Source organism: Diorhabda carinulata, chromosome 7 (assembly GCF_026250575.1).
Source record: "Diorhabda carinulata isolate Delta chromosome 7, icDioCari1.1, whole genome shotgun sequence".
Classification (NCBI taxonomy): Eukaryota; Metazoa; Arthropoda; class Insecta; order Coleoptera; family Chrysomelidae; genus Diorhabda; species Diorhabda carinulata.
The window spans coordinates 17,745,284-17,771,840 of NC_079466.1; the positions used below are offsets into that span (position 1 = coordinate 17,745,284).

Genomic DNA, 26,557 nt, shown 5'->3' on the forward strand with positions numbered 1-26,557 from the left:
TGACATTAATAATACCTATAACAAACAGTTCCTGAAGATGATAACTTAATTATCAAAACGCGTAATTGTGTTTGTGTATTAATACGAAACAATGGATTGAGTACTATATGATACTACATTCGTTTAACCCTAATTTTAATAACAGTAATCATCAATAGAAATAGTTCATCTATACAACTTTTTAATAAATAAAGATAGTGAAAATATATTCTTTGAAAACTTGAAATATTTTCTCCTATATATTTGCTATAAAATTCATTTCTGTAGAACAGAAATCTCAATAGAAATATTATTTTATTTATAGTGAACACACATCATAAAAATTATTCTATTAGAAATTGGAAAAAAATATCCTAAAGCGTTTTTATATGGAAATGAATCAAATGAATAACTAGAATTATAGCTAGTAACTCTCGATAAACGAGTATGGAATAAATCTCCATTCATTTTAAGTTGGTAGTGAATATGTAGAATATTGAATCCTTCTATAATTTAAAGCAAATATTCATACTAAATTGAAGTTACGCAATGATCATTATGAATTCCAAGGTGAACGAAGTAAAATCTGTGTATTTTTATTAAAAAGTATTCATAAATATTGGAAGATAGAAAAATTGCTCGAGCGCTATTTATAACACTGACACAATTTTCGGCTATAGTACATTATCATGTTTTGAATGTTTAACCTTCACAAATTTCTACTCGTTCTAAAGATTTTAATTGACTTGACAACATTGACTTTATTAATGACACAAAACAATGATCATCGTCATATTTGTTCAATAAGGATTTTTTTTATTAACTTGCTGATTATTGAATACAGAGAATATTGGTAGTATACATACGTCCAAATTATTATTTGAAATATACTCATAAAACTACCTATAGTTCTTTCCAAAAATTAAACACAATTATCCTGTATGTATTTAAAAAAAAACATATATTTGCTTTCTGATGCAGCTATGACTCTGAGGATATCGGTATATATTTTTGAATAACATTTTGTGATTTTTAAAACGTTATTACCAATATTTTCATGAAAATATTATTGAAATTTAGTAAAAAAACAATCAATCGCGAAGGATCCGCTCAGATGTAAGCTGGTGGTGGAGGACAATCCCATAGAACAAGTTATGCAATTCAGATATCTGGGCATAGACATATCAAGTACCCACGACCCAGTTAAAGACCTAAGAAGCCAGATTAACAAAGCATCTGCACAATCAGGATGCCTACGAGATATAGTCTGGTCCAACCCGTACATGCGCAAAGATAGCAAAATTAGAATCTACAAGACTATCAGACCCATCATGATGTACGGCACGGAAGTCGGCGAGGACACCAACAAGACGAAATAAATGCTGAGGGTGGCCGAGATGAAAACACTGAGAACAATAGTAAGGAAAACAAGAAGAGACAGAGTAAGAAATACAGATGTCAAAGAGCAATGCGGGATACAAGACATTGTGAGATGGAGAAGACAACGTAAGAGGCAGTGGTACAACCATGTAAGACGAATGAACGAGAACAGATACTTCCGAGAATAGTCCTATAAAACAACCCGCTCTGCTCAAGGCCTTCCGGGAGACCACCTAAAAGGTGGAAAGATAGTTGGTAATCCACCTCTCAGGAAAAGATGCATAGGCAGCTTTAGAATTAACAAATCGACAGATCTCCAAGAAGTAAAGAAGAAGAAGAGAAAAAAAAACAAACTTGGCCCATTTGGTTTCCATATTTAGTAGTACCTTATATAAGAATGGCTTATTTTAAAAAATATTTTCAAGTTTTTAATCTGGTGTGCTTTAAAAGCCCTTTTTTTATTTTTTTTTTTCATTTTTTAGTTTCATATGCTATAGTTGCGTGCTTTTTATAACTATATGTATTCATTTAATTGATATCATCCTCATATAATGGCTTCACTGCTTGTACATCTGCATCTCGTCGAAACTTGTATTGAGTCCTATTCTAAGGTTGTCGAAGTGCTTAATTTCCAACACGGAGATCGGAGGTTGGAATCTCTGTGTAATGAAATTTTTATGAATTTAGTCATTTACTTTTAGTCCAATGAAGAGTTACAAAACTCACAAACAAACAGACCCACATATAGGTGAGGCCAACATAAGCATGTTGAAAAAATTTAAAATTTCATGAACTATCTATGGCTCTTCTATCATCAATGTTGACATTTCTATTTTTTCCTGTACCATAATAGTCTATATAAACTATTGTTCTTCGTTATAGCTGTATTTTAATAAATTATTTTTTTTTAAGAAGAAGAAGACATTTTTGACATTTCTGCATAATTGAGATCTGCTATATTTTCAAACATAAAACTATTTGACAGCTAGATTTAATACTGAAAAGATTTATTAAATTTCACATATTTTTTCTTGTTTCAGTGTGTAATTAAGTACAACAAGTCAGGCCATTAATAAAGAATGAATAGAGAATTTAATTCTATATAGTTAACGATTCTAGAACATTATTACAGCTCAATTTGATAATTGATAAATACACATTAAACATTGAGACTATTTATAATCCTGAACTGAGGATAACATGACGTAATTAAACAATGGCAATTTTACGAGATGTTACCAAAAAATGCGTTGAGTGAATCTATACAGAGTGGACCACAAAAATCTAGATAGTTGCCAGTATTCATTAGATCGAAATGTTGCAATATGTAGATTTTTATCTTAAGGAGGACAAATTTTAGCGGTGCAAGGATGCGTCATAATATTTAATTTAAATCAATGCAGGAAAATAGATATTAAGGCATACATACATAGACTGATCAACTATTTTTTGTAAAGACTCAATTTGTAATTTATAATTTATCAAATATACCATCTTAATGTGCAAAAGTACTTCTAGATTCTGATAGAACATTGTAAATTTAAGTAATACATTTTATCAATATACTTTATTATAAAATATAAGTCATTCCTTCAGTCACACGACGAATAATTTGAGTATTAGTTTCAATTTATCTTTGTCTCCAACAAAAACAACGATAAAACTGCATTGCAGTTAGATAGATGCCTTTCAAAACAAAAAGACAAGACAGTTTTCGTAACCCAGGGCAAAATAAACTGTTGAGAGATATATTTTCCCTTTCTGCCATATTTTGAGTTTATTTACCCTCGAAGACATTTGGTGTGGTTGAACAACAGATGGATCTGTAAGACTACCTTTATTAGCGACAGTTTGAATTCACTGAGGGAGCAAGATTGAGGGTGAGCTTGGTGGTGGTCAAGTTTTTCCTGCTTTGCTTAAAGATACGTTGTCTGAGCTCCAAAATTGTTTGTGCTATATATTTTTTTCTGGTTCTCAAGTCTTTCACAAGCTACTTTTTCTCATGATAATTTTTTTTCTTTATTTCTTCATACCCATTAAGTTTATGTTTTGTGTTTTATAATTTTTCTGTGTTTTCGCACTATAATAAAAATCAACGTACTATGTACAGGAGTGCAATTAATTGGAAATGCGGGCAATGAGTATATAAAGAACACTTTTATTCAACAAATATCAATGCTATCAATACATACATGACACAAAAATATACATTTAAAGTAACTATAAGTAGAGAATATTTAATGTAATTGACACTAAAGTATCTTGGAATCATTTAGTTGGTCTCTTAGGTCACATAATTTGTGAACTAGGAAACGTGTGACACAAGTAACGATGATATTTCTTAAATAAATTATTGAAGATAAAAACAATTATGGTTTATAGGATATTTTAGACCTAAATATCATTCAATAAACACAATTCTACTATAAAAGTGGTTACCTTTACACACACGATACTGACGTGAGTCCGACAACATAATGAAACCAAGCTGCCTCCAATTTGTGAGGGAAATCACAAGCGTCTCCTAACTCACGACCTTTATTCAATAAATCATGTATTTTTAAGGACCGAAATGTTTAAATACAAATCAATGTAGATCTAATAACGCCAAAATTTTTGAATATCGGACATCTCGCCTACGACGGCAACAAGGGTGATGTGTCACCCCACGTACGTAAATTTGTTGTCGTTGTAGTGGCAGTAGTCCACGTGTGACCTTGAGGATTTTTGAATTCCTTTGTCAGTTTGGCGTCTGCCTGTAGGAAACTGCGAAGGTTCAGTTACTCCAAGTGCTATGAAAAATAGCATAGAGTGACGCGAAACCCCTGTTGTCATTCGTGATCAGTTTATTTTCTGTTTTTTCAGGGTGTAAAAGGTCCTGATATTTTTATAATATCATCCTAATATGTTCAAGATACTGTAATCACATTATTAATTCGTCATCCATTTGTATACCTATGACACAACAATTATTTTACTTCACTTCCATAACATATTTTACGGAAATTAAATACGTACTTAAGGAGGTACACATTAATAAATTTTCATTAATACAGTCAATAATATATTAATAAAAATATAGTCTAATATATATAATAAAACAAGACATAAAACTTAATCAACTATAAATTTTAGGATTTTTAGAGGCAGAGGTGACGCGCCATCCCATGTTGTTATTTAACACCGCTCAGTTTGTATTGTCGTTGTAGGGTTAACGAATGGAATTTAATGCATGAAAAACATTAAAATTTCGATTGGATGAATTTAAGCATAAAATTTAACTGTTGGAAAATTTATTTAGCAACTTTGATGAAAGGAATAAATTCCAGTCTTAACTCACCTTTTGCCAATTTGAGTAGAGGAAGTAAGTAAAATAAAGTGCTAATTCAAGTTACTGCCACAAGAATTTTCTTACAGTGGGCACAATGCTTGAAAGCACACATCTTTTGAAATGTATAATTGTAGGTAATTTGATATTTCTTGAATGAAATGTACCATATGACTTCACAAAACGCATATTATAACCGTAATTTTTCATGGAAATGAATGGAGTTATAATTGATAGTATCGAATGAATTACTTTATTTTTCATGTTAAAATTCTTTTATCTCTATTATCGAATTAGTTATGATCATTAGGCGGAATAAGAAGTAGGTTGACGAACCATGATAAATAGTTCAATAATCTCGTAGATTTTTAGATCAACAGTCGACAAACCAAAATATAAATGAATATGAGCAATAATCATTTTGCCGTATCCAATTTGAAGCAAATTTTTATTATTATTCAAAGGCAATTTGAATTATTTTATTGAGAACAAAGTACCTGCAAATTGATTTCAACTTCCTTAAAGTACTGTCTTTGGGAAGATCTTTTCGTAATATCCTATAATTTACTATAATGGTCCTCTCAACATTAGGCATATTGAAAAAATGTTTTCTTCGGTCTATATGCTCCAGATATTGAATCAGAAGCAATTCGTAGTGCGGTGGGTTGTCATGAAGAAGAAGAAAGATGTTCGTTTTCAGATCTGTTCTCTTCAGATGTAGTTTCACAAGAGCAATCGCCTTTTTACACATTTTCATCTGATTTTGAAGTCAATTTATCTCCCGACTGATTCATTTCCAATTTCAGGTCAGTTATATTGTTTGTAAACGCCTTTATCATCATCGATAGATTTAAACATTTTGTAAGTTCTTTTGGAACTTTTTAGTTACTTTGGTTTGTATTAGGGCGTTATTGAATATTAATTTGTACTGAAACATTTGAATTCCTGAAAACACATAATGTATTGAGACGATTTTGTTTTCCCATACAAATTGTTGACGTTCTCTCTGGTTAACTAAACCATAAACTAAACGATTTATAACTGATTCATTTTACGTTAAGTTTTTAAAATGACTCCCCAATTACATTACTGAATACACATCGCGTTGCTGGATGACGGATATTGATGAATAGAGGTGCAAGTAGGATAATAAGACAATCGTGTTAACCAACATGAAACCCTGAGAACCTTATCTACAAGTTGATGCCACCATAATTGCTGCTTGATAGATACCTTTGAAAAAATTCAACTAACGAAGTCTATTATTTAGATACACATTAGAGATGCAGGCAAATTTGGTAGTTCGTGTGTTCAAAATGCGGTTCTTTCACTTCAACACAAAAAGATTGCGATTTTTAAAACTGTATAATACATATTGCAAAATATGTATTATACAGTCTATACAGGAAAAAAGTCTCAGCATGTCTTATTAGTGTGTAATGAAAAAAGCAATCTATCCAACTATTTTTCATGGCATCATAATGGGAACCCGGCCTTATCTAACGATCTAATTTCAGTAACATTTGTGGGAGTTTTCTTATAAAATACAGGTGCGAAATTAGTGACCGATATAATAGTTAGGTTACTAATGTGTACAATGTAAATTGTATTGTTAATGAAATGCACCGGAAGCTCTCTGGCCATTTGGTGTGGCAGGAACTTCCAAATCATTTTTATGACTAATGAAAATAAATGTTTAGTCAAAAGAGCAAATATATGTTATCGAGAGAAAATTATGACCAAACAGAATGTCTTTTCGGTATGGAACTAGCAAAATTAAGTTTGAAATCGGAAGGAGCTCTTCCTCCTCCGTTTCATATTAAATTAGGACTTGAATCATGTTTGAAGGCTATGAATAAACAAAGATGACAGATTTGAATATTTGAAAATTTCGGTTTCGTCCTCACGCTGAATTCTTTTATTTAGTTATTTATTTAGATTTATAGTGGCCATTGAAACGACAATGTCTCGAGAGGACTTCTGTGGGTTATAGTAGTATCTTTGCCTGTATCAACTTCTGTAGATTATCCAACAAATTAATTATTACCATAACTGCAAATTCGCTTATTGAGTGTTGAGGCTGAAAGTAATATGTCCTGGCATAGTCACGTGGCTAATTTCGTTAAGGCAGCTTCACGAAAACTTTGAGCCCTCTTTCAGGCCAAAAAGCTATATACTCCTGAGGATGATCGACTCAATCCAGAAGAGAGCAATCCGACTTACAGAAGATCCAGAGTTGACCAGAAACTCTTTCCTTTGGGAAACTGCAATCCTGTGGAATCAGATACCAAGGCACGTCTATCCCGAACACAACAACCTACAGTTCAAGATCAAGAGTTACTCGAGTGTTACAGGGTTTACTCACTTGTGCTAGTTTTTTACATAAAAAGTGATGTTGTGATCCCATTCATTTCCATAGTTTAGCATCGAGGTAAATTGTGTGAAAGTGGTAAATAGTTTTTGAGAAACAACAAAATTAGAAACATCCCAGTGGAAATGATTTTCAAGTCCTAACAATATGTATTATGCCGAATATCACTATTTCACACTCGATTAAATTTGAATTTTTTTCAGAAGGTAGTGACGAACAAGGACAAAGATTCCATTAGGAAATTTATATTTTTGGTATTTTATAAAAAAAGAAAATTCCAGACCACTAGAAAAAAAAGGTTACTTTCATGATATTCAATTGATGCCGAATAGTTTAATCCTTTTTTGAAATATTAAATCATCTCGATTCTATTAGCATTGTGGATGTTTTTCGAAAAATGTAATTAACGATAAAAATTCGTGTAAAATTCTACGCACTTCATCATATCCTACTATCAATAAAATCGCAAAATAGTTTTTCCGTAAATACACAACCAGTTACAACAAATAAACACTAATATTGATAGTTTTTACAATACAAGGTATAGATCATATCACAGGACAAATGTTCAGATTTTACAATATAAAAATATGTGTGACGTTTGAAATAGTTCATTTTATTTCTAGAAAAACAAAAACTCTAGCAAAAGTAAATAACACCATTATAGATCATATTAAAATTAAAATCGTCTTTCTGACATTGATAATTGATAATCATTTATAAAAAAAATGATTGAGTTCATTATTAAATTTTATTATTAAATTGTAATTATACTTTTAAGGAACATGGTCGAATAAAATATGAAAATGAACGGCCACTTCTTCTTTGAACAAAAATTTAAGCTAAAGAAATACAAATGCGGATGGTGTTTTTTATTACACCATAAATCCTTATTTACTCTTTAAATACTGATAATAACTTCTTATAACTAATTTTAATTTTATTTATGCTTGAAATAACGGCAGCTCTTTGAGCTCTTTATAAAAATCTTGATATATTATTTTAAATTACAGGCGAATGGTAAAATAGAATAGCTTAGAAATGTCAAAATACGAACGGAAAGAATATCAAGAAACGCAAGTGATGAGAACCGTCTCTCCGCAACGACAAATATACAACTCCAATCAAAATTTATCAAAGTTTGATAGTAATTTAGGTAAGTTTACGGAATTAAAAAAAATCCCCTAGGGCCTAGACTATAGAATTAACAGAAAGTAGTAGGAATATGTGAATGAAGCTCGTTCTTGGTGTTCGTCAATTTATATTTGTGCTATGAATTGAGACAGTTCTCTGCAAGCGTTTATAGTACAGCTATAGGAAAAAACCACCATAAATTTAGCCTCAAGAGAAATCTAGAAATAATTATTATTACTTTGTGTGCCAAAGTTCATATCTGAAGAAAAAAATTAACCCAATTGTGGAGATAAACGAAACAAAACCTTCTACGGGTATAAAGTTTTATATATGGAATGCCTTAATTATCTCGGAAACGACTTGTACGATTTTTATAAATTTTTGAGCGTAAGAGTCATGTGAAACGGCGGGTATTTTGGTGGTATCTACATTGTTGTCAGATCTTTTCTATTTCCGGAAAAATAATGAACTTTGTTATTTCAAAAGGATTTCCCCCCACTTGGTTGGCCTTTTCCTATTTTCCACCATTCTAATAACTAACATGTTCAATATAGTAAGCACTGTTAATGAGCGATTATAAAAGTACTCCCAATTAGTGATACTATAACTAAACAGCGAGTGGGAATATATTCTTTACCCCAAGATGTTATGGATAAACTGTATAAATACTTTCTAAAAAATGCACGTACCCTATTTACTTCTCTGTAATAATTCGGCCATTTTAATAGCAGCAGGTAATAAAAGATCTCCAATGGTGAACGGCTTTTCATTTTTAGCAATACGGTATGAAACTTCATATGACGCTAGTAAATATTTTCCATTAACGGTCATGATTTTTTAGAAGGATTTTTTTCTTTATTTAAAGGTTTATACCGTCTTTCAAAATACTCTTTTGGTTTATTGACATATTGAAATATAAAGTCAAATTAAAGAAGAGAATCATCATATTTTCCGTTTCATACATTAGATGCCTGTTTTTCAATACTTTGTCCTGCCCGAGAAAAATTTGTAGCATTATCATCTGCGTCATAACCATTCTTATTTAAATTTAGCCATTCATTCATAGCCAAAAATTATTTAGATTCTAGAATCGAATAAATACCGTCGAGTGGGGATATATGGAAAGCTTTTTTCACTTTTTTGTTTCTCCGAGTGCATTTAATATACAGCTAATGTTTAAGTTATATGTACCAGGTATTAGTTTTTTTGTCGTTCCATATAACTCGTACTTTTAGTGTATATGGAACGGTAAAAAATATGAAATGTATCTCAATTGACGTGCGGAAATTTAGAACATTAAAGTATGCCAACAGCTTTCCTCATCATTAAACGCGCTGTAGGACAAGTCGCTGAAAGATTTCAAGTTTTTCCACATTTACCTAAATCACACGTGACGTTTGACTGTTCCATAAATGGAAAAGTTTTTCATTCTTCCTAATACTGAGAACCTTCTAGTAGTAATTCCTGTCATGGATTCAACATTAGAATAGGAGATTAATTCCAATAGTATTTGACTCCTCATTTTTTACCAATAAAATAATTGAACATATTTTTCTATTACGCATTGGACGAAAACAAAATATTAGAGTGGAAAACGCACAACAATACGGAATTGGATATGGCAGACGAAGACGAATAGGTCATGTAGTAACATCAAAATATCTGCAAATACAAACAAGGTATGTTTTTATGAGACCAGATGACAGAAACTCAATCGGCAACCCAAAAAATTATAAAATATGCCGTAGAACTGAACTTACTATACAGTCCAGCAGGGGGAAAAAGGTACTAGGCTTTTGAAAGTGCAGGAATGTGAATGCGGATAAGACTTTCTCAAAGTTGTGGAGCTAAGAAAAACGAAGTCGATATTGAACAAATTAAAACAAACCTTCAGTTTTGATGTTAGCAATATACCCAAATGGGCGTCATGTTACTTTAATCTTGTAAAATCGCGAGCAGATATAGGGGCTGAAGTGTCGCACGTTTTATTATGCACAAAATCATTGCACAGAATAAGTTTCGACTAGATACCGAAAACTTTTCTGTTCCAATATGTCAATATGTCTTGCTCATTTATTATATTAAAAAAACCTAATATTACATGGACTATTGTATAAATTAGGTACTGGTAACAAGGCTATCAGAAGATAACCCCAAATTTTTTTTATTGATACTAATTGGCTACTTATATACTTCGATAAAAATTGCAACACCTAAAATTTGTTGAATAATTCGATTGAAATACAAAACATTATGAACAACAACAAGATGTTTTTATAATGAGTGTTCAACCAAGAGTTGTAATACTAGGCTATATTAGTTTTCATCAAAATTGTATTTTTTGCAATAACATGAATAAAAGGGAATTCTAACTGTCTTAGTTCGCTCTAATATATTCGAACCAGTCGTTAGGTAGTGACTATTAAATAAAAATTAAAAAAAAAATTTAATGAAGTGGATGTGCCTGTTTCTTAATACGTAACGAATTAAACTTTGGTGGAATGTTTGACAATACCGAACATAAGACTTCTTTAACATTTTTTAAGCATCAGATATTTATTCGAAACAGTGTCATTCGACAATGAAATTTTTCGAATTTAATCGCATGGTTTGAGAAAAAAATAGTTTATATACAACTTTTATTATAAGTTTTTTCTTTAATTCTCTTATCAATATTTATAGACTAAAAAAAAACGAACACTGAACATATGATGCAAAATAAATACCACAGTTATTCTCTCGGTTATTCTAAAATAAGCGTTATTATTAACCTTTGTGCTAGGCCGTAAAAATACCACGACTTAAACACTTAATAAAGTTTTTTTAATGATGCCAAGAAATTCAAATATACAACAAAAATGGTTTGAAAGTGTTTTGACGATCCTGCGTAATTATTTTTGTTGCTAGTATCCAATTTTATAGTAATTAAGCTTCAAATTTTTTACATGATTTTGTAATAATGTCAGAACTTAACCTATAAAAGGTTTATTACACTTTATTCTCCTGTTTCGCCAGTCGTGAGTTCAAATTCCGTTCACAATTTGTTTTTCTTTCGGCAAATTTAAAAAAAAAATATCACTGCAAATTTTATCTTTAAATCGAAACACATTTTACAACTGTCTGCCCTCTTTTGAACATTTACTATACTACCTGCATTAGTATTATTGTAAAATTTAACACCTTGAATTTTAATATGTTGTGCGAGAAGAATTTTACATCCGTGCACTCTCTGTTGGAGATTTACAATAATAATGACTACAACTTGAAAAAAATTATTTTTGACAATAAATCGAACTAAAAAGTGAAAAATAAATATGCTCAAAAAACTAAAAAACACGCTTTTAAAGCACGTCAAACTAAAAATTTGGAAATATTTTTTTTAAAACAGTGTTTTGACGTCGTTCTTCAAATTATGAGAAAACGCCTTTTCTTGTACATCTGAAAGTATAATATCTATGTTGATTTATGATCACGTACTGCTTTAGTGACCCTGTTTTAATTATTGAATGTAAGTTCTTATTACAATTTGTATTTCATCCTAAACAAGTATTCTTGCTTCTTGTATCTCCTGCGCACCGGAGCTAATTATAGAACATTTTTTATGAATATATTATTCCTTGATGTTATTTTCTCATTGGTACTCGATGGCGTGTATTTTAAAAATTTTCAGCACTTTTGGATAAACCCGATTTCCAAGTCAAAATGAGGCAACCCATCATTATTATACGCTTGTTGATGACTTTAATAAATGTGCTAGCTCGCAAATTCTTCCATAACTCTATCAAAAAACATCAGCAGCTTTTTTTTAAAACAAAACATTCCAGGTTTTGGTTAGGCAAACCTGTACTTCAATGGGATCTATCCTATAGAAAACCAATCACCACAAATGGGTCCTATATGATACTCGATGACGTGAAGTTTTTACAATCGGCTCCTTACTAATAGTACCTATTATTAGATTTATGTAAGTAGGTCACAGAACCTTGAAAAAATTTAATGACTTTAAACTTTTCGATTGGAATGAGTATAACAGTTTAAATTAGTTATAGGGAATGTAAAATCAGCGATACGAGGTATGTCTATTTTATAACAAAACTGACAGTGCTACGGAAATGGGTTTGCTCCAAATGCAATGTCTATTACTACTATAAATGAAAGATTACATATGTAGCCTTGTTCCGGAAATTAGTTTTCGATATAATGGTATCCAAGCTAAGTGATTCTAGATCTTATACAAATTATTAAGTATCCAAAAAAGCTCCAATTCTCCAACGAAAAATATCGCCCTATATAAATAGACAATAAAAATTATTTTCCAATATATCAAAGCCCTCGAGCGGATATGGATGAGTTTTCGAAATACAAACCATCTTCCGATAATCATATTACTTTAGGTTGAAAATTCTGTATGAATAGATTAAATGTATATCCTGTGATTATTTTTGTACAAACATTTAAAAACAATGTTTGCTTTTTGTGTGAAAATAAGATAACATTGACAATATCCTACCATCCTGTTTTCTAAATAAACTTATGAAATTATTGTTTTACGGTAAAATTCATTAATTTAGCTCGATATTTTTAGCTACGGAATCATTTGTATTAAACAATCTTCAAGCCTACATTTTTTTTCATCTAGAGATCTAAGATCGAAAATATTAAAAATTATGTGTTATTTTAATTTAATAATCGCTTTAAACGTATAGAACTGTAGATACAAAAAGGACAGTGATAAATTTTTAATTGCTATCATTTCTTAGACCTTATGTATAAAAAATATACAATCTCTGGGCCGATAATAGAGGATGCTTATTACAATTTGGATGACTTTAATAATTCTAGATAATTTTTTATATCTTTCTTTGGCAAATTGTGCAGAAGTAAAATTTTTCTTTCATATAATGTGATGTTATTAAGAATAAGTATAACATTAGTATATTTTTCTTATCTAATTAGTAGGAATTAATTCACAATTATACCTGAAATGGGGGCAATACAGCTAAGAACGATTTCGAAATCTTCACAACCGTCTTCACATCTCTTAAGTTGACACAGCTACCAAACAAAAATAAAACAATCGTGTTGCAGAAAGCAGATATCTATACTCGTTGATAGAATCTTTCTATAAGGATATTATGATATTAAAGCGTGAAAATTGCATTTACTATTAAATAACAAGCAAATCTTATATTCTATCAACCTGATTTGGCTAGTTTTCACGATTAAATTCAATAAAAATTGGAGTGCAAGCAGTTCACTGCAAATTACGACAATCATGTGTATCATTATTATATTACCTTATAATTTGTAATTATAGAACAAAACATCCATTTGTATTCGAAGAAGTTGAAAGACAAATATTAAAATCGTTGTTCATACGATCAGTACTTCTCGAACAATGTTGCAAAGTCAAAATAAATGTATTTATTTTATAAATATAAGATAATTTCATTTATTCAAATGGAAACCTGTTGAAAGTTGCTACCCTAGTTCCTAGTTACTCTTAATGTTAAAAACAAAACAAAAAATCATACCTGGTCATTGAAGTACTTCTTCCACATTTAGTTCTGGTTTAGGTCGGCGTTTCATCTTATTTAGATTGCCAACTGTCCCTGCCATCATTTTAATGGCCGTCTAATGAGCTTTTGTTCTGTATGCAGATATCTATTTGTGTGTACTATTGCTATAGTATCAAAATTCGGAAATTTGTATGCTTTCGAATGTTAATGGTATTTTTTGCTTTCAGACGGACACATTTGATTCCTTACCTCTATCCTCCATGGGTGCGGGTAAACTATCAACACACTTGTTCTATTTCCTTTATCTAATCCGTATTCATCTGGCCGTTTTTATTACGAAACGGATAATTACGAAACTGTTGTCAATTATCTCAATGAACTATAAGACAATTAGTTTGAAGATGAAGATGGTTGTGTCTGCACGATTAGTGCTACGAATGTTAACATATACATACAAACAAACTCGAGAATTGCGATCGAATTTTATTCCAGTATAGACAAGACCAAGAGAAACATTTTTTGCAAGATTAGGAATAATATATGAATCATGGATTCATTACTATAATGCGCAAAGACCAAAATTTGGAGTAAGGAATGGAAACATTTATATTGGCCATTATCGGAAATATTTAGTTTATAAGTTTACCTACAATAAGAACCTCAAAGACTGGTGCTTATTATGACATTTTAGTTGAAAAATCACAGAAAAAGAGAGAAAGAAATTGCCTAAGCTGCTTTTGCTTCTGGACAACGCACCCAGACATACGTTCGCCATTGCAACTGCCGCAATATCTCAGACAAGTTAAAATTGTGCAGTATCCGTTTGATTTTGTTTCGATAATGAGGTTATATGTTCGGTGGATAAACAATGTTAAGTAAAATACATGATGTTGAATTTGTAATACCTTTTTTGGATTATGTACAAACATACCTAACTTTGTTACGTTAAAAGCATCTATTTTAATAGAGAAAAAAATATGAAAAGTTAAATAAGAATCGGAAATACTATTACGATGACGTTATATATGAATGTAACTAATACTAAATTTTTTTATAGATTGCCTCCTTGAAGATCTTCAAAATTCCGTATCACGTCCAGGAAGCTCGTTAGATTATCATAGTGGCGGTAGATCGAAAGAAACGTCTCGAATAGTAACTACTGACAATAACAAATCTCTAAATACTATTTCTAGTATTAAATCAAATCCAGTTACAGAATACTCATCAGATGACGCTTACAATTATCAGGTGAGAAATTTTTTATTTACCTATTCTCCTTAAATCTTTTGAGTGTATTTTTAACGTTCGTTAGCATTTGGTATAGAAATAATGATTAAAAATGAAAAGTAAAGTAACTGGAAAACGTTTATTCATTCATTTATTTTATTTTATTAAAAAGAAAATCATTGAAAATTACCGTGTTCATCTACCTTTGAATCAATTACCCCAAATGGCAACGACAATTTAAGAAAAATGTATACTGTGTCCCCGTATAGCTGAAAAAGATGAAAAACTCGATATGAATTCTCATTTTTTAAATCTCTGCTTGGTTAAAGAATAATTTCTAACATTATGTAAGTTTTGAAAAACCTCGTTTTCTTTATAATAAAGTGCCATATATGGGGAAAATACGAAAAAAAGTTTTTGAGAAAGTTGCTTAGAATCATTTATATGGCTATCCTTATACCAAACTATGATTTCTAAGTTTTTATACTTATTTCACAAATCAGAAACTAATATTTACCTAAAATACTGACATTAACAAATAAAGTTGTATCCATTAACAATGGTAATTTTTTAAAATAAACTGTCGAACTCTATTAGACTTATACCATTTTTAAGTACAATGTCAATATTAGAGAAAAAAGTGATTCAGTGTACGAAAAACCTTACAATATTTCAATTCATAAAATGATGAAGAAAATGTTTTAAAACAGAATAATGATTGAATATTACAATAGTAAGTTCTTACATTTTGAAGATAACTTTACTTTTAAAGCTGAACATGTTCAAATACAATAAACGAATAAACCTTTTATTTTCTTTCTTAAAATGTTATTTCTTATTTTCCGTAATATGTATAATTAACGAACGAAACAAAAACTACTTCTACACAACTCGTACCTTAACTTTGTTCAAGTAGAAACTTTAGAAATTCAATTCAATTGTGATGGGCATTGGATAGATAGAGAGTAAGATAGTAATAGATAGTAGTAAACGAGTTTTTTGAAAGCACATGTTAAAATTATTGTCTATAATTGGAAACTTTCCCGTTTCCATGTTTTCGAGAAAATTATCATCACTATTCCAAAGCTGTCCTTCATCAAATTGAACATCAACATGTGTATGTAGAATATTCTAGAAGACATAATTATGATTGACAATATGAGAAATCTTTTTTTCAGAGTCCAGATGGAAGACAGCATATCAGTGGATATAAAAGAGAAAAGTATATGTATAAAACTACAAGTGAAGATGTTACACCAGAAAACATTAGAGCTCAAAATAGTATAAATCAATTGGACACCCTACTAGATGATCTACAACAAGTTAAACAATCTTCTTTTTTGGATTCAGGTATGTAAAATTGAAAAGCCGAAAAATTTTATATACATCTACAAAAAATAAGGGTTACTGCATTGAAATTTGCCACTGCATGTGTGAACTGATGTCTCCGAAATATCATGGTAATTTTCACTATTTATTTGGATGCATTGATGAGTAATCATCAGAATTGGGTTTTTTTTTACTTATACAATACTACCTTGAGATAGTTTCATCTTTCAAAAACTTGTCTCTTTTTTATATCCCATGTATTTTCTCGTTATCTTATGAGCAATATATTAATTTTAACTTTAATTTATATTGAAAACACACTCAGTGTACATTCTAATTTTTTTTAATCTAAATGGGTCGCACTATATAATTAAGTAATTATATAATTTCCTGAAATAAAGAAAGCAAAAATGTGTTACTACATTTTATCATAAACGTGATATCTTCTTGTAAATGAATATAATACAGATGATTAAATAGTCAAACACTTAGTTTCATATTAAGAATGAATACAAGGTATTCAGCCTGTTGAGTTAAGAATTTCTAAAGCAATAATTGATCAATGTTTTATGGCTTTGGCTGTTATAAACAAATCGCGTCACGCAGGCACAACACATGTTCATTAATTCCGAAGCCGCAGCAATATTTTCGTGCATATCTTCCGTGCATTTTAAAACTTGGACGTATCAATTTATAATTTTATATTACTTTTAATAGTGATAGTGATAGTGATATTATTTAATTCGAAACCATTTTCAATATTTCAGTGAATGTTCAGAATATGATAGATAAACTGGTATTCATTGGTATTGATACGAACTATTTTTGTAAATAATAAACTGAACTCCATTTCTCAACTAATTTGAAATGTGTAAATGCCATATTTGGAATCATTTTGCAGGGTTCTCCTCGCTCTCTGTTTTTAAATTTCATGTCAAAGTACTACCAGAAACTATCGATTAAAATTTGAAAGAACAATATACCGAATTTTATCAAGTTTACTATTTGCAATCTACACCTTTTAGACATTATTGTTGGTGACAAGTCAAGACGGAATTTAGAATTTGTAATTAAAATAAATTTGCAATCCAACTTTTATCTAATAAAATATTTCAGCGAATGTTGTGGATTATTTGCTAGTCGATAACAAATTGGAGGTATATTTTAAAGTGCGAATTTATTTTAACCAACAGATTATAAAGTGCTCCACCATAAAGTAACATCCATTTATTTTGAAACAATTTATTTACATAAGCTGAATTATAATTTTCTAAAAATATTTTATTTGTTTCGCAGAATCTTTTAATACCTCTGGAACCGATCCAAAATACGGGTGAGTACTTGTTTTATAAATGTATATTGGTTATCGTTCTCTATACAGCGAGGTTCAAAAAATTGTTAGATTATTTATCATACTCATAGAAAAATGATTAGTAATTTCATAATGCAAATTTATTCAAAGGACACTTCCCATAAACATTATTATATATTATTTTGAAATTGGAAAGCATTTCATTTTCATAATCAATGAAATTACAAGAGATGTTTTTAAAGAATGAATTATCACAAAGTTGGCGACTTGACAAAGGTAGAATTGTAGCCTTTCGAATTGTTAATATATCCTATCACGAACTTGTCCACCGTTTCAATTATACGCAACTTACGTTGATGATGTTCTACAAACCTATTTTTGGTATTGTCTAAATGAATATTCCCAAAGTCTAAAAACGCACATCCACTTATTGGGTGTCGAGCTTCAAGTTTCTAAAAGAAGTTCACATTAATGTCTTATCTCGGCCACCCAGCACCAGATTTGAGTTCCTCTGACACAGTTGATCCACTAAATTAAAGTTGCTTGGATCGAGGTTCTTCAAACAGATGTTGAGAACATGTTTTTCTAAAATCGAGCATATAGAATTTTGTTAAGTCCTTTTTCGCAGATTTGCTCAAGTGCTAAGATTAAATCTTAAGTCATGCGTTCCCTACGAAATCTATATTCCTACTGATTCTCAATTTTTTATGATTTTCATATCACAAAAAAATATATGAGAATCATTCCAATAGTGATTCATACTTGAACTTTTCATTTCATTTCCAACGTAATATGAAATACCTAACCTAACCAATATCAAGCTGAGCGGTGACAAGTTGTCCAACAAGTGAGTCCTCTCTTTAAGGTAGTTTTTAGCCGTAATAAGCCTGCATGTCACTAACCTTATGAGAAAAGGAAGACAATCGCACACTTCCAATCAACTCATGGTAGTAGGAAAGCGAACGAACATCGAAGAAGACTGACGAAGCCAACGAATGGAATGAGTGGGTGTTAGAAAATTCTTCCCGAAGTGAACAAGCGTGTGTATATCTCATTTGTCGAGAGCAATTGTATAGTAACTGAATGATGTATTCCGCAGTTAAGTATAGTGGTGAAACTAATTTCACATCACTTATTCATTTTCCTCTGGAAGAAATCTTCTTCTTCCTACTCCATTTTAGGCAGATTGCCTGTACACTCTTTGCAGCATGCCTATAATAGATTTGCTTTCTTGGCCGTGTATTTCACCAAAGGTGATATTTCTTGCAAATTCTCTTCAGATTCACTGTCTTCCAAATACTCCTCTACCTTGAAAGCTGCAGGAAATTATTATTAGTTTCCGTATACTGGCAGGAAATTGTCTTTTTTATTATTAAAAAAATTAGAGTAGAGTGAATAGTTTACAAATTTAAATCCTTATCATTGATTATAATATGATGCAGAACATTTTATGTAGAATATTAATATTCCACTATTAAATTTTATAGCTCCACATAGTTCTCTAATTATTCTTTCGACATTATCAATATCCCCAATTCAATCAATCAAATCAATAGACTCTGAAAGTACACATTTTGCTTTTAAATAGCCCTACAAGAAAAACATGGAGAGTTACTGTCGGCAGACTTTGGAGGACTAAAGAACTCCATAGATCTCCTGATCACTTCACTATTATATATGCGTAAGAAAAAAATTTGTTGCAGATCATCAAAAAATTCGAACTACTATCATTCCAAAGCTCTAAATATCGTTCAACAATTTTGTCTTTTCACATTCCATAATATACATTAGTTTTGGATAAACACTGATCTCTAGTTTCGACTTATAAATTGGAATTAATAAATCATTCCAAACAGAATCACTCTTCAAAATGTCACGATGTATTAATCCGCCATCATACCGTTCTGGTATCTAATATATTAATAAAGAATGAGCTTAAGAAATATTTTGTATAGATATTCAAAAGTTATGAAAATTGAGAAGGGACCTCTGCGAAAACATCATATCTAACAAATTATTTATTGAATTCATTTATTCATTTGTACTTTATTTTCTTTCTTGAAATGTTTAATCAGTTTTCTTTTAGGGGTTCGATAAAGAAACGAGTAGTAAATAGAGAGCTTCATTACGGAGACACTCCAACAAGTCAAAGCAGAAATAGAACACTTGAAAGAGACAATTCGCTACAAAAAGAAATTGAGTACATCAACGAAGGTGAGTAATATGTATATGTAATGATCTATTGAAGTGAAGAAAGAGTGAATTGATGATAAGTTAATTTAATAGTATATATTTTGAGTTCTCTCGTAGTTGTTCACCTTAAATTAGTCATATTTGTGATTATACATAATTTTTTCTAGTCAACGAAGTGAAAGTAAGAGTGTGTGTATGAGTAGGAGAAGGGATGGGGAGGAAGAAAGTTTATTAGAGTATCTAAAATAGCTTTATTTGAGCTTGCCAGGAGAGAGCTAGTCTTTATTGGAAGAGGAAAGTTACGATCAATCAAAAAAATGTATAGATTAGATAAATGCCAATATGATCAGAATCGCCTATCGATACGTTCTCGAAGCTGCAAAATGGTAACTGTAAAATACCCAATTTATAAAGATGCACTGGAAAACAACCTTTTTTTACTATAATCGAAATTTGTTATATGTGGAATGCTATTTGGTAGATTTAGATGAAGCTGGAAATAAAGATTTTCTGACGTTTTGTTTAGGTTATTGTAAGCTGATTCTGATTCTAATGGATTTCTTATGTTTGCTAATTACATCAGCATGACAGAAGAAAAGTAAAAGTGAAATCCTGTTGTTCTCCGACCTAGGATTAAAAAATCTACGGGAAGAATTAATAACAGTTTTTAGAATTTTGTTAGCAAAATTGATGATGTAGCTAAAATTCAATCTTTGCCAGTAAAGATCAATTCTAAGGCATTGCGTTTGATATATTCATTGAAGTTCCTCTTCTCTCCTTCTCATTAATTTGATGATATAAGGTATTCTCGTTACCTTCTGCCACTCTATTCTTTTTTTACAGTCTAGTTTTCACTCAGATACTCATTTTCATATTCTTTGACTCTTTTGAATTGCATATTTCCCAATTTTTCAGGAATCTCTGTCTAGGTCAGTTTAAGATCCACTCTGTATCTCTGATTATTTCCGATTGTTTTCTTCTCATTTTATGTCCGTTCAATTGTAATCTTTGTTTTTCTATGAATCTTATAATGTTTTCAGCTTCCAGTTCAGTATCTACTTTTTTAATGATTTTAAGTCTTGGAGTTCTGGTTCCAAATTTATACTAATTACTTTTCGCACAATGTGCATACATTTTGTTTTGCTTTCATTTATATATAACCAAATTTTCATACTCTCCTGCCTAGCCTATCTATATCTTTTACTAATTGTTGTACATATTCTATGACTTACCAGGTAGCGAGTTGATATGTCACCGATGTCATTTTCAACGTTCTATTGATGTCTTTTTTAGACGTAATATTCACGTCTTTCATAGACGTACTATTCATATTAGTTTTGCAAGGAAAAATATATGCTTTATACAGCTAACAAATATATCTTTGAATAAAATGAAGAAAATATAGAAAATTTGAATTTATTCCTTCATTCCAAAAAAATGAATTTTTGTATAAATTTTATCAACTAAATATATTAATATGATATTGGAAACAACACATGAAGGGCCAGTGAGTTTATGTTTTCTTGGTAGCAAGCTAATGCAATCGAGTTATTTTCTTCTTTGGTAAACTTATACCTAGAGTAGTGGATTGATTCTAATAATTATTATAAAAAAGTACGGTTAGAGAATATGTAAAATTAATCGGATATTATTTAGATAAATAAGCTACTTCAATTTTATAACGACTATGTTCCTTCGTAATCCCACACGCATGAATGCACCATTTCCAAATAAAATAAAGTCATCAACACAGGAGAAAACCAGATATGGCAACAAAATATAAATTACGTATTTCACGAGAGAGGGAGAAAGTTAAAGAGAGAGATTCGTTGGTTAAATTTGGTAGGATAAGGAGGATTTTTATAAGGAACAGGGTTTGTTGGAGTGGGCCCTGATATAGGAATTGCTCTTCTGCAAGGCCGGGATTGTGGTGGTTGCGTGGGGTTGTGTCTACCTAACTTTTCTGGACGAGAAAGCGAAAACGGCTCTCCTCGAATTGGGTTTTATTTTCTTATTTTTGAAAAAAATAATTTTTTTTCTTACTCTCTTAGTTTTTTGAAAAAATGTTGAGTTCTTCTTGTTTATTTCAAATTTAAAAGGGGGCGGGCGGGTACAGCTGCGGTTGCGTTATTCCAATCGTCGGTCAATTGACTGGAGAACCGGTTCACCAGGTTGCAGGGAAACCGCAGCAAACCTGCAACACCCACGATTACCAAGGAAGTTTAGATAGATTTCGACAGTTATGAAATTCTTCCCACCTCGGTGTGTAATGTACTTTTGTAAATTTTGTATTGAATGTATGATTCGCTGCTTTTTTTGTGAACATTCTATAGACTTTTAGCAACCCATTGTTTCATATTTCTGCGGGCGGTGTATTGTCTGTATTTAGTTTTATATTCTATCATCGCAACGAATAATTTATTCAAATATTGAAAAATGGAATATATTTTTGAAATAAACGAAAAATACACAGGTTATTCCATTGAAATGAACTAATATTTTCTTGTATTTCTTAAATTATTATGAATTCTTCTTAAACTCATTTTACAGTGAACTTGGCAGTATATAGGTATAAAAAGTTTATTTTTTCAATGTTTATCTATGCATAATTACAAAGCAAATAATATGTGAATGATATTTGTATATACAATATGTACTTACTATAGTAATGTGGTTATTTTCAGGTACTTATACCAACACCCGGACTACTCGACCAACTTCTCCAGTTGTTAACTCTAGAACATCTACTCTGACCAAACAAACCAAAGCTAGCAATATACACGAATACCCCGTAGAGGTAATTGAAACCGTTTCTCCCGATATAGATCCTGAAGTACTAGCTCAACTGGATCCTAATTTGAGACCACCAGGAAATACAAAAGTCACAACTACAATTAAGACTTATACGTACGAGATACCCGGCTCTGGCGACTATCCCACGAATCTGATCGACACGAATGAACAAAAATATGTGTACTCGCCTAACAAATCTATCAGTACTCCTAGTAAAAGTTTTGTCTATAATGCTATTGAAAATAAGGAAAATACCTTGTACCAGGAAAATGCTAATTATCCCTTATATCAAAAGCCAAATCCACCAGGTAATTAAGTTATTTTTATCGCATTTTTTGAGTACTTCACACTTGGTGTTGAGTTATAAGTAGTTGTCACTGGAGATTAAAAATATTTTAAATAACTTTAGCCTGACTCATAAATCATCGACTGTATCATTAATTTCGTATTTTTATTTTGGGATTCAAACTTCAGGCATGTAAAAGTGCTAAACGAAAGTCTATTAGAATATTTATAAATTGTTAATAGTTGATAGATATTCATGGAATACTCATATTAATGAAAAATAGTTTCAAACTTTGATTTAATGATACATGAAAATTATAAACGTTTGCGTCTGGAGAAAGAAAAAGACTAGCGCTATGATAGTTTATAAATAAATGAAAACTACACTTTAGAAGCTGCTATTACTATTATACAAATATATTTATCTTATTTTTAAAATAAATGAATAATGTGTTTAATATATTTAAATCGTATATTTGCTTTTCTGCCCTTTCTTAAAAATAATTCATGTTTGTATGTATTTTGAAGTTTAATTGTATATTGAGGGCATTTCTTATAAGATACATATTTAGCAAGAGAAAACGTTCCATATCGTTATTTCACCGTATTCATTAGATAAGTATTTTTTCGATATTTACACTGTCTTTGCAAATAAAAGCTTTAATTTGATGTGAAAGACCTCTTAAAAGCACTATTAAACCAACTCAAAAATGATAGAAAATTTTTATGAAAACAAAATGAAAATTAATTGTAATGAACAAAAATTAACTGAATTAAACGTTGTAAACAACCCTCTCATTTGACCAGTGTTAAATTGGGGTATAATGGGTTTCATCAAAGGGTTGTAACCTGTTCACTTTGTTTCCCTGTTTTTATTATCATCTGTAGTTTGAAACTTTTCTTTTAACTGCCTTATGTATTATTGATGACTTACCTTTTTTTAAATGATTGATATTAAATATGTTTGCCGGTACATTAGCACACTGACAACTAATTCACATAGAAGCTTAACAATCTCATCTCTTAGTCGTTTCAATCCATTGGTAAGTGATATAAATTAGCAACTAGATTAATTCATTGTAAAGACATCATTTTAAATTTTTGTTTTGGTGTGTTACTACTAATATTTAGCTAATAAATTAGTTCGAGGTTGCTATATGAAAAAAATTAAGCTCAATGCAGTACTCTAAAGATCTGTATTTTTCAAAATTAATTTGGTCAAAAATTTTTTATGTTCCGAATCGGATTAACCCGACAATAGTTTACAAAAACCCTTAAATCTCTCCAATCCATAGACGACTTTCTTTGGCATATTTATTAATTTCCTTCACTAAATTTATCTTGTAAGGATGAACTTTATGATTTATCAAACCTTACAAACGATTATTCGGCAAGAACCAAATTATTCGTCCAAACTATACTTGTACGAGGGTTGCTACTTAAGCTATAAGATACGTTAAAGATGATGTGAATATGTGAAATCTGACAATGACATCAAAAAGCTTCACATTTCTATTGCTGAACGTTATCAGAATCTATTGTCGTACGAGTGCTACTTGAGTTGTTTAAAGATACTTAAAACATTCATCTTGGTCAAAAAATGGAATTGAATCGCGAACAATTTCGTGAGATGATTTTCTACCACTTTCGACGTAGATCAAACCAACAGCTGTCTGCCGATCAACTCGCTTTGAATTTGTTGCTACCGTGATTTGCTGGTTTTCCGAATTCAATCGAAGTCGTACTTCACCACAAGATGAATTTTGTGAAGGTCGTCCAAAATCGGCTAATGTGCCAGAAAATATGCGTAAACTGATATTGCAAGATCGTCACGTGACATACCGTGAGATTGAGGTATACTTAGGCATTAGTTCCACTCGCATGCATTCTATATTGCATGAACATTTGGCTGTCAAAAAGATTTGGAAGAGTTCGATATTGCATAATTTGAAAATAGTTCAAATAAAACATCGTATTGATATTAAGTATTCTTGCCGGAGCCTGAGCCACTGATAACTAATTTACATAGGAGCTTAACGATTTATATTCTTTCCTCAGTAAAATATACCATTTTCGTAATTATTGACAATCATCTGTCAGTCGTTGACAATTTTCAAATCAAATGTAACTTTGTATAAAGACTTGAAAAGCTTTTTGTATTTAAAATCACATTGTAGCAAAATGCGTCATTAAAAAATATTCAACAAATAAATTAGTTGACCCAAAATATCTTCAAAGTTATTTCATTAATTGAAAAAAAAATACAGTTTGGAGAAATTTATTTCATTTCATATGATGTGGGGTGGTATTTAAGGATATAAGGTTATTTGAATAAGAATTTTCTTTTCCCTTAATCGGAATAATCTGAAAAATGTTTTCGAAAAGCACTGAAATCTCACAAAATTGGATCATATTCATTCATTTCTTTCACTAAATGTATCTTGTACTGATTCCGATTGAACCCCTTGACATACAGATTATTTGAGGAATAAAATAACCAAAAAAATACATTTTCTTCTTTGGAACCAATAAGAAAATACTAAATGGAAATATTTATTTTGGAAAAAGATCAATCAACAACGACATATATCTACGTAGATTTTCCCAGTGAAAAAATGCTATTTTCATATTTATAGAATGATCTTTTTTATTTCAAATTGTTATTTTCAATTCTTAATTATATTCTAGCGTTAAAAATTATAGCAGCTTAAAATACAACGCTTCTCGAATGATCACCTTCGGCTGTTTAATAATAAGTGTATTTTTCATTTATAATATAGATATAAACTTGCGTGGCGTATTTATATCTTTATTGTAATAGGTGTTTTAGTTAAAGAAACCATCACAACACGGAACTACCAACCAGGATACAGAATTGACAAAAACCCCCCATCAATAAACGAAACGTATATCTACAATGAAACTACTACGAAAAATGTAGATAATCGCTTCTCACCAATACCTCCACCACTGCCAAATCAAAATACTTATATTATTAATGGAACCGAGACAAACGTGAACAAAAATGATAGGCCGACACCAGGTAAAGAGACATACATACTAAAAGAAACCCATAGAACTACTGTTAATGATGTAGTAAGTCCTCAAAATCCCCATTATCCTGAGGACACATACCCTAAACGAAATGATAAATACAATCCGGGTAAAGAAACTTATATTATAAAAGAGGTTCACAACACGACTACCACCAATGATAAACCTTTCTCAGAAAGAGGATATCCTGTTTATAATCCTCCAGATGGGTAAGTTCAATATGTCATATGTTTACTAGAATTTATTTAGATATATTTAAGAGTAATTTATTGATTAAGATAAAAATTTAAGCGAAATTTGCATTATATACACTTGGCCCATGTTCTTCAGTGATTTAAGACATATAAGAATGGAAGCTGATAAAATATGAACGACACAGAGGAAGGCATTCAACTGAAACAACCAATGAAAATTTCGACAGAATCTGGGAACTTATCTGTTCTGAACGTCAGTTGAAAACTCATCGACAATGATAGAGAAAAAGGAGTTAAACACTGTGTTTGGATATTCTGTGCCATCATTTACAACTGTAAAATCGTATCAGCTAGAGTGACAACAAGCGTTCGGGACAGGCAAAACTGTGACAACCAGCGATATTATCCAAAAAGTTCACCAAATGATAATAAACAGCCGTTGAATTGAGGGATAGAAGA

The 26,557-nt window shown here is 30.7% G+C and overlaps 1 protein-coding gene across 4 annotated transcripts in view; it reads left to right on the top strand.

Annotated features, from left to right (window-relative positions):
- LOC130896593 (sporozoite surface protein 2) overlaps nt 1-26,557 on the top strand; it is a 54,839-nt gene that overhangs the window by 21,907 nt on the left and 6,375 nt on the right. For 2 of the 4 annotated variants that reach the window (XM_057804784.1, XM_057804783.1), the window contains exons 2-8: nt 8,072-8,214; nt 14,769-14,959; nt 16,117-16,288; nt 17,564-17,600; nt 19,666-19,793; nt 22,457-22,873; nt 25,672-26,113. In XM_057804784.1, the coding sequence (XP_057660767.1) occupies nt 8,100-8,214; nt 14,769-14,959; nt 16,117-16,288; nt 17,564-17,600; nt 19,666-19,793; nt 22,457-22,873; nt 25,672-26,113 (1,502 nt within the window). In that variant the 5' untranslated portion in view covers nt 8,072-8,099. The remainder of the gene's footprint in view (nt 1-8,071; nt 8,215-14,768; nt 14,960-16,116; nt 16,289-17,563; nt 17,601-19,665; nt 19,794-22,456; nt 22,874-25,671; nt 26,114-26,557) is intronic. The other 2 variants (XM_057804785.1, XM_057804786.1) reach the window with 1 other exon arrangement.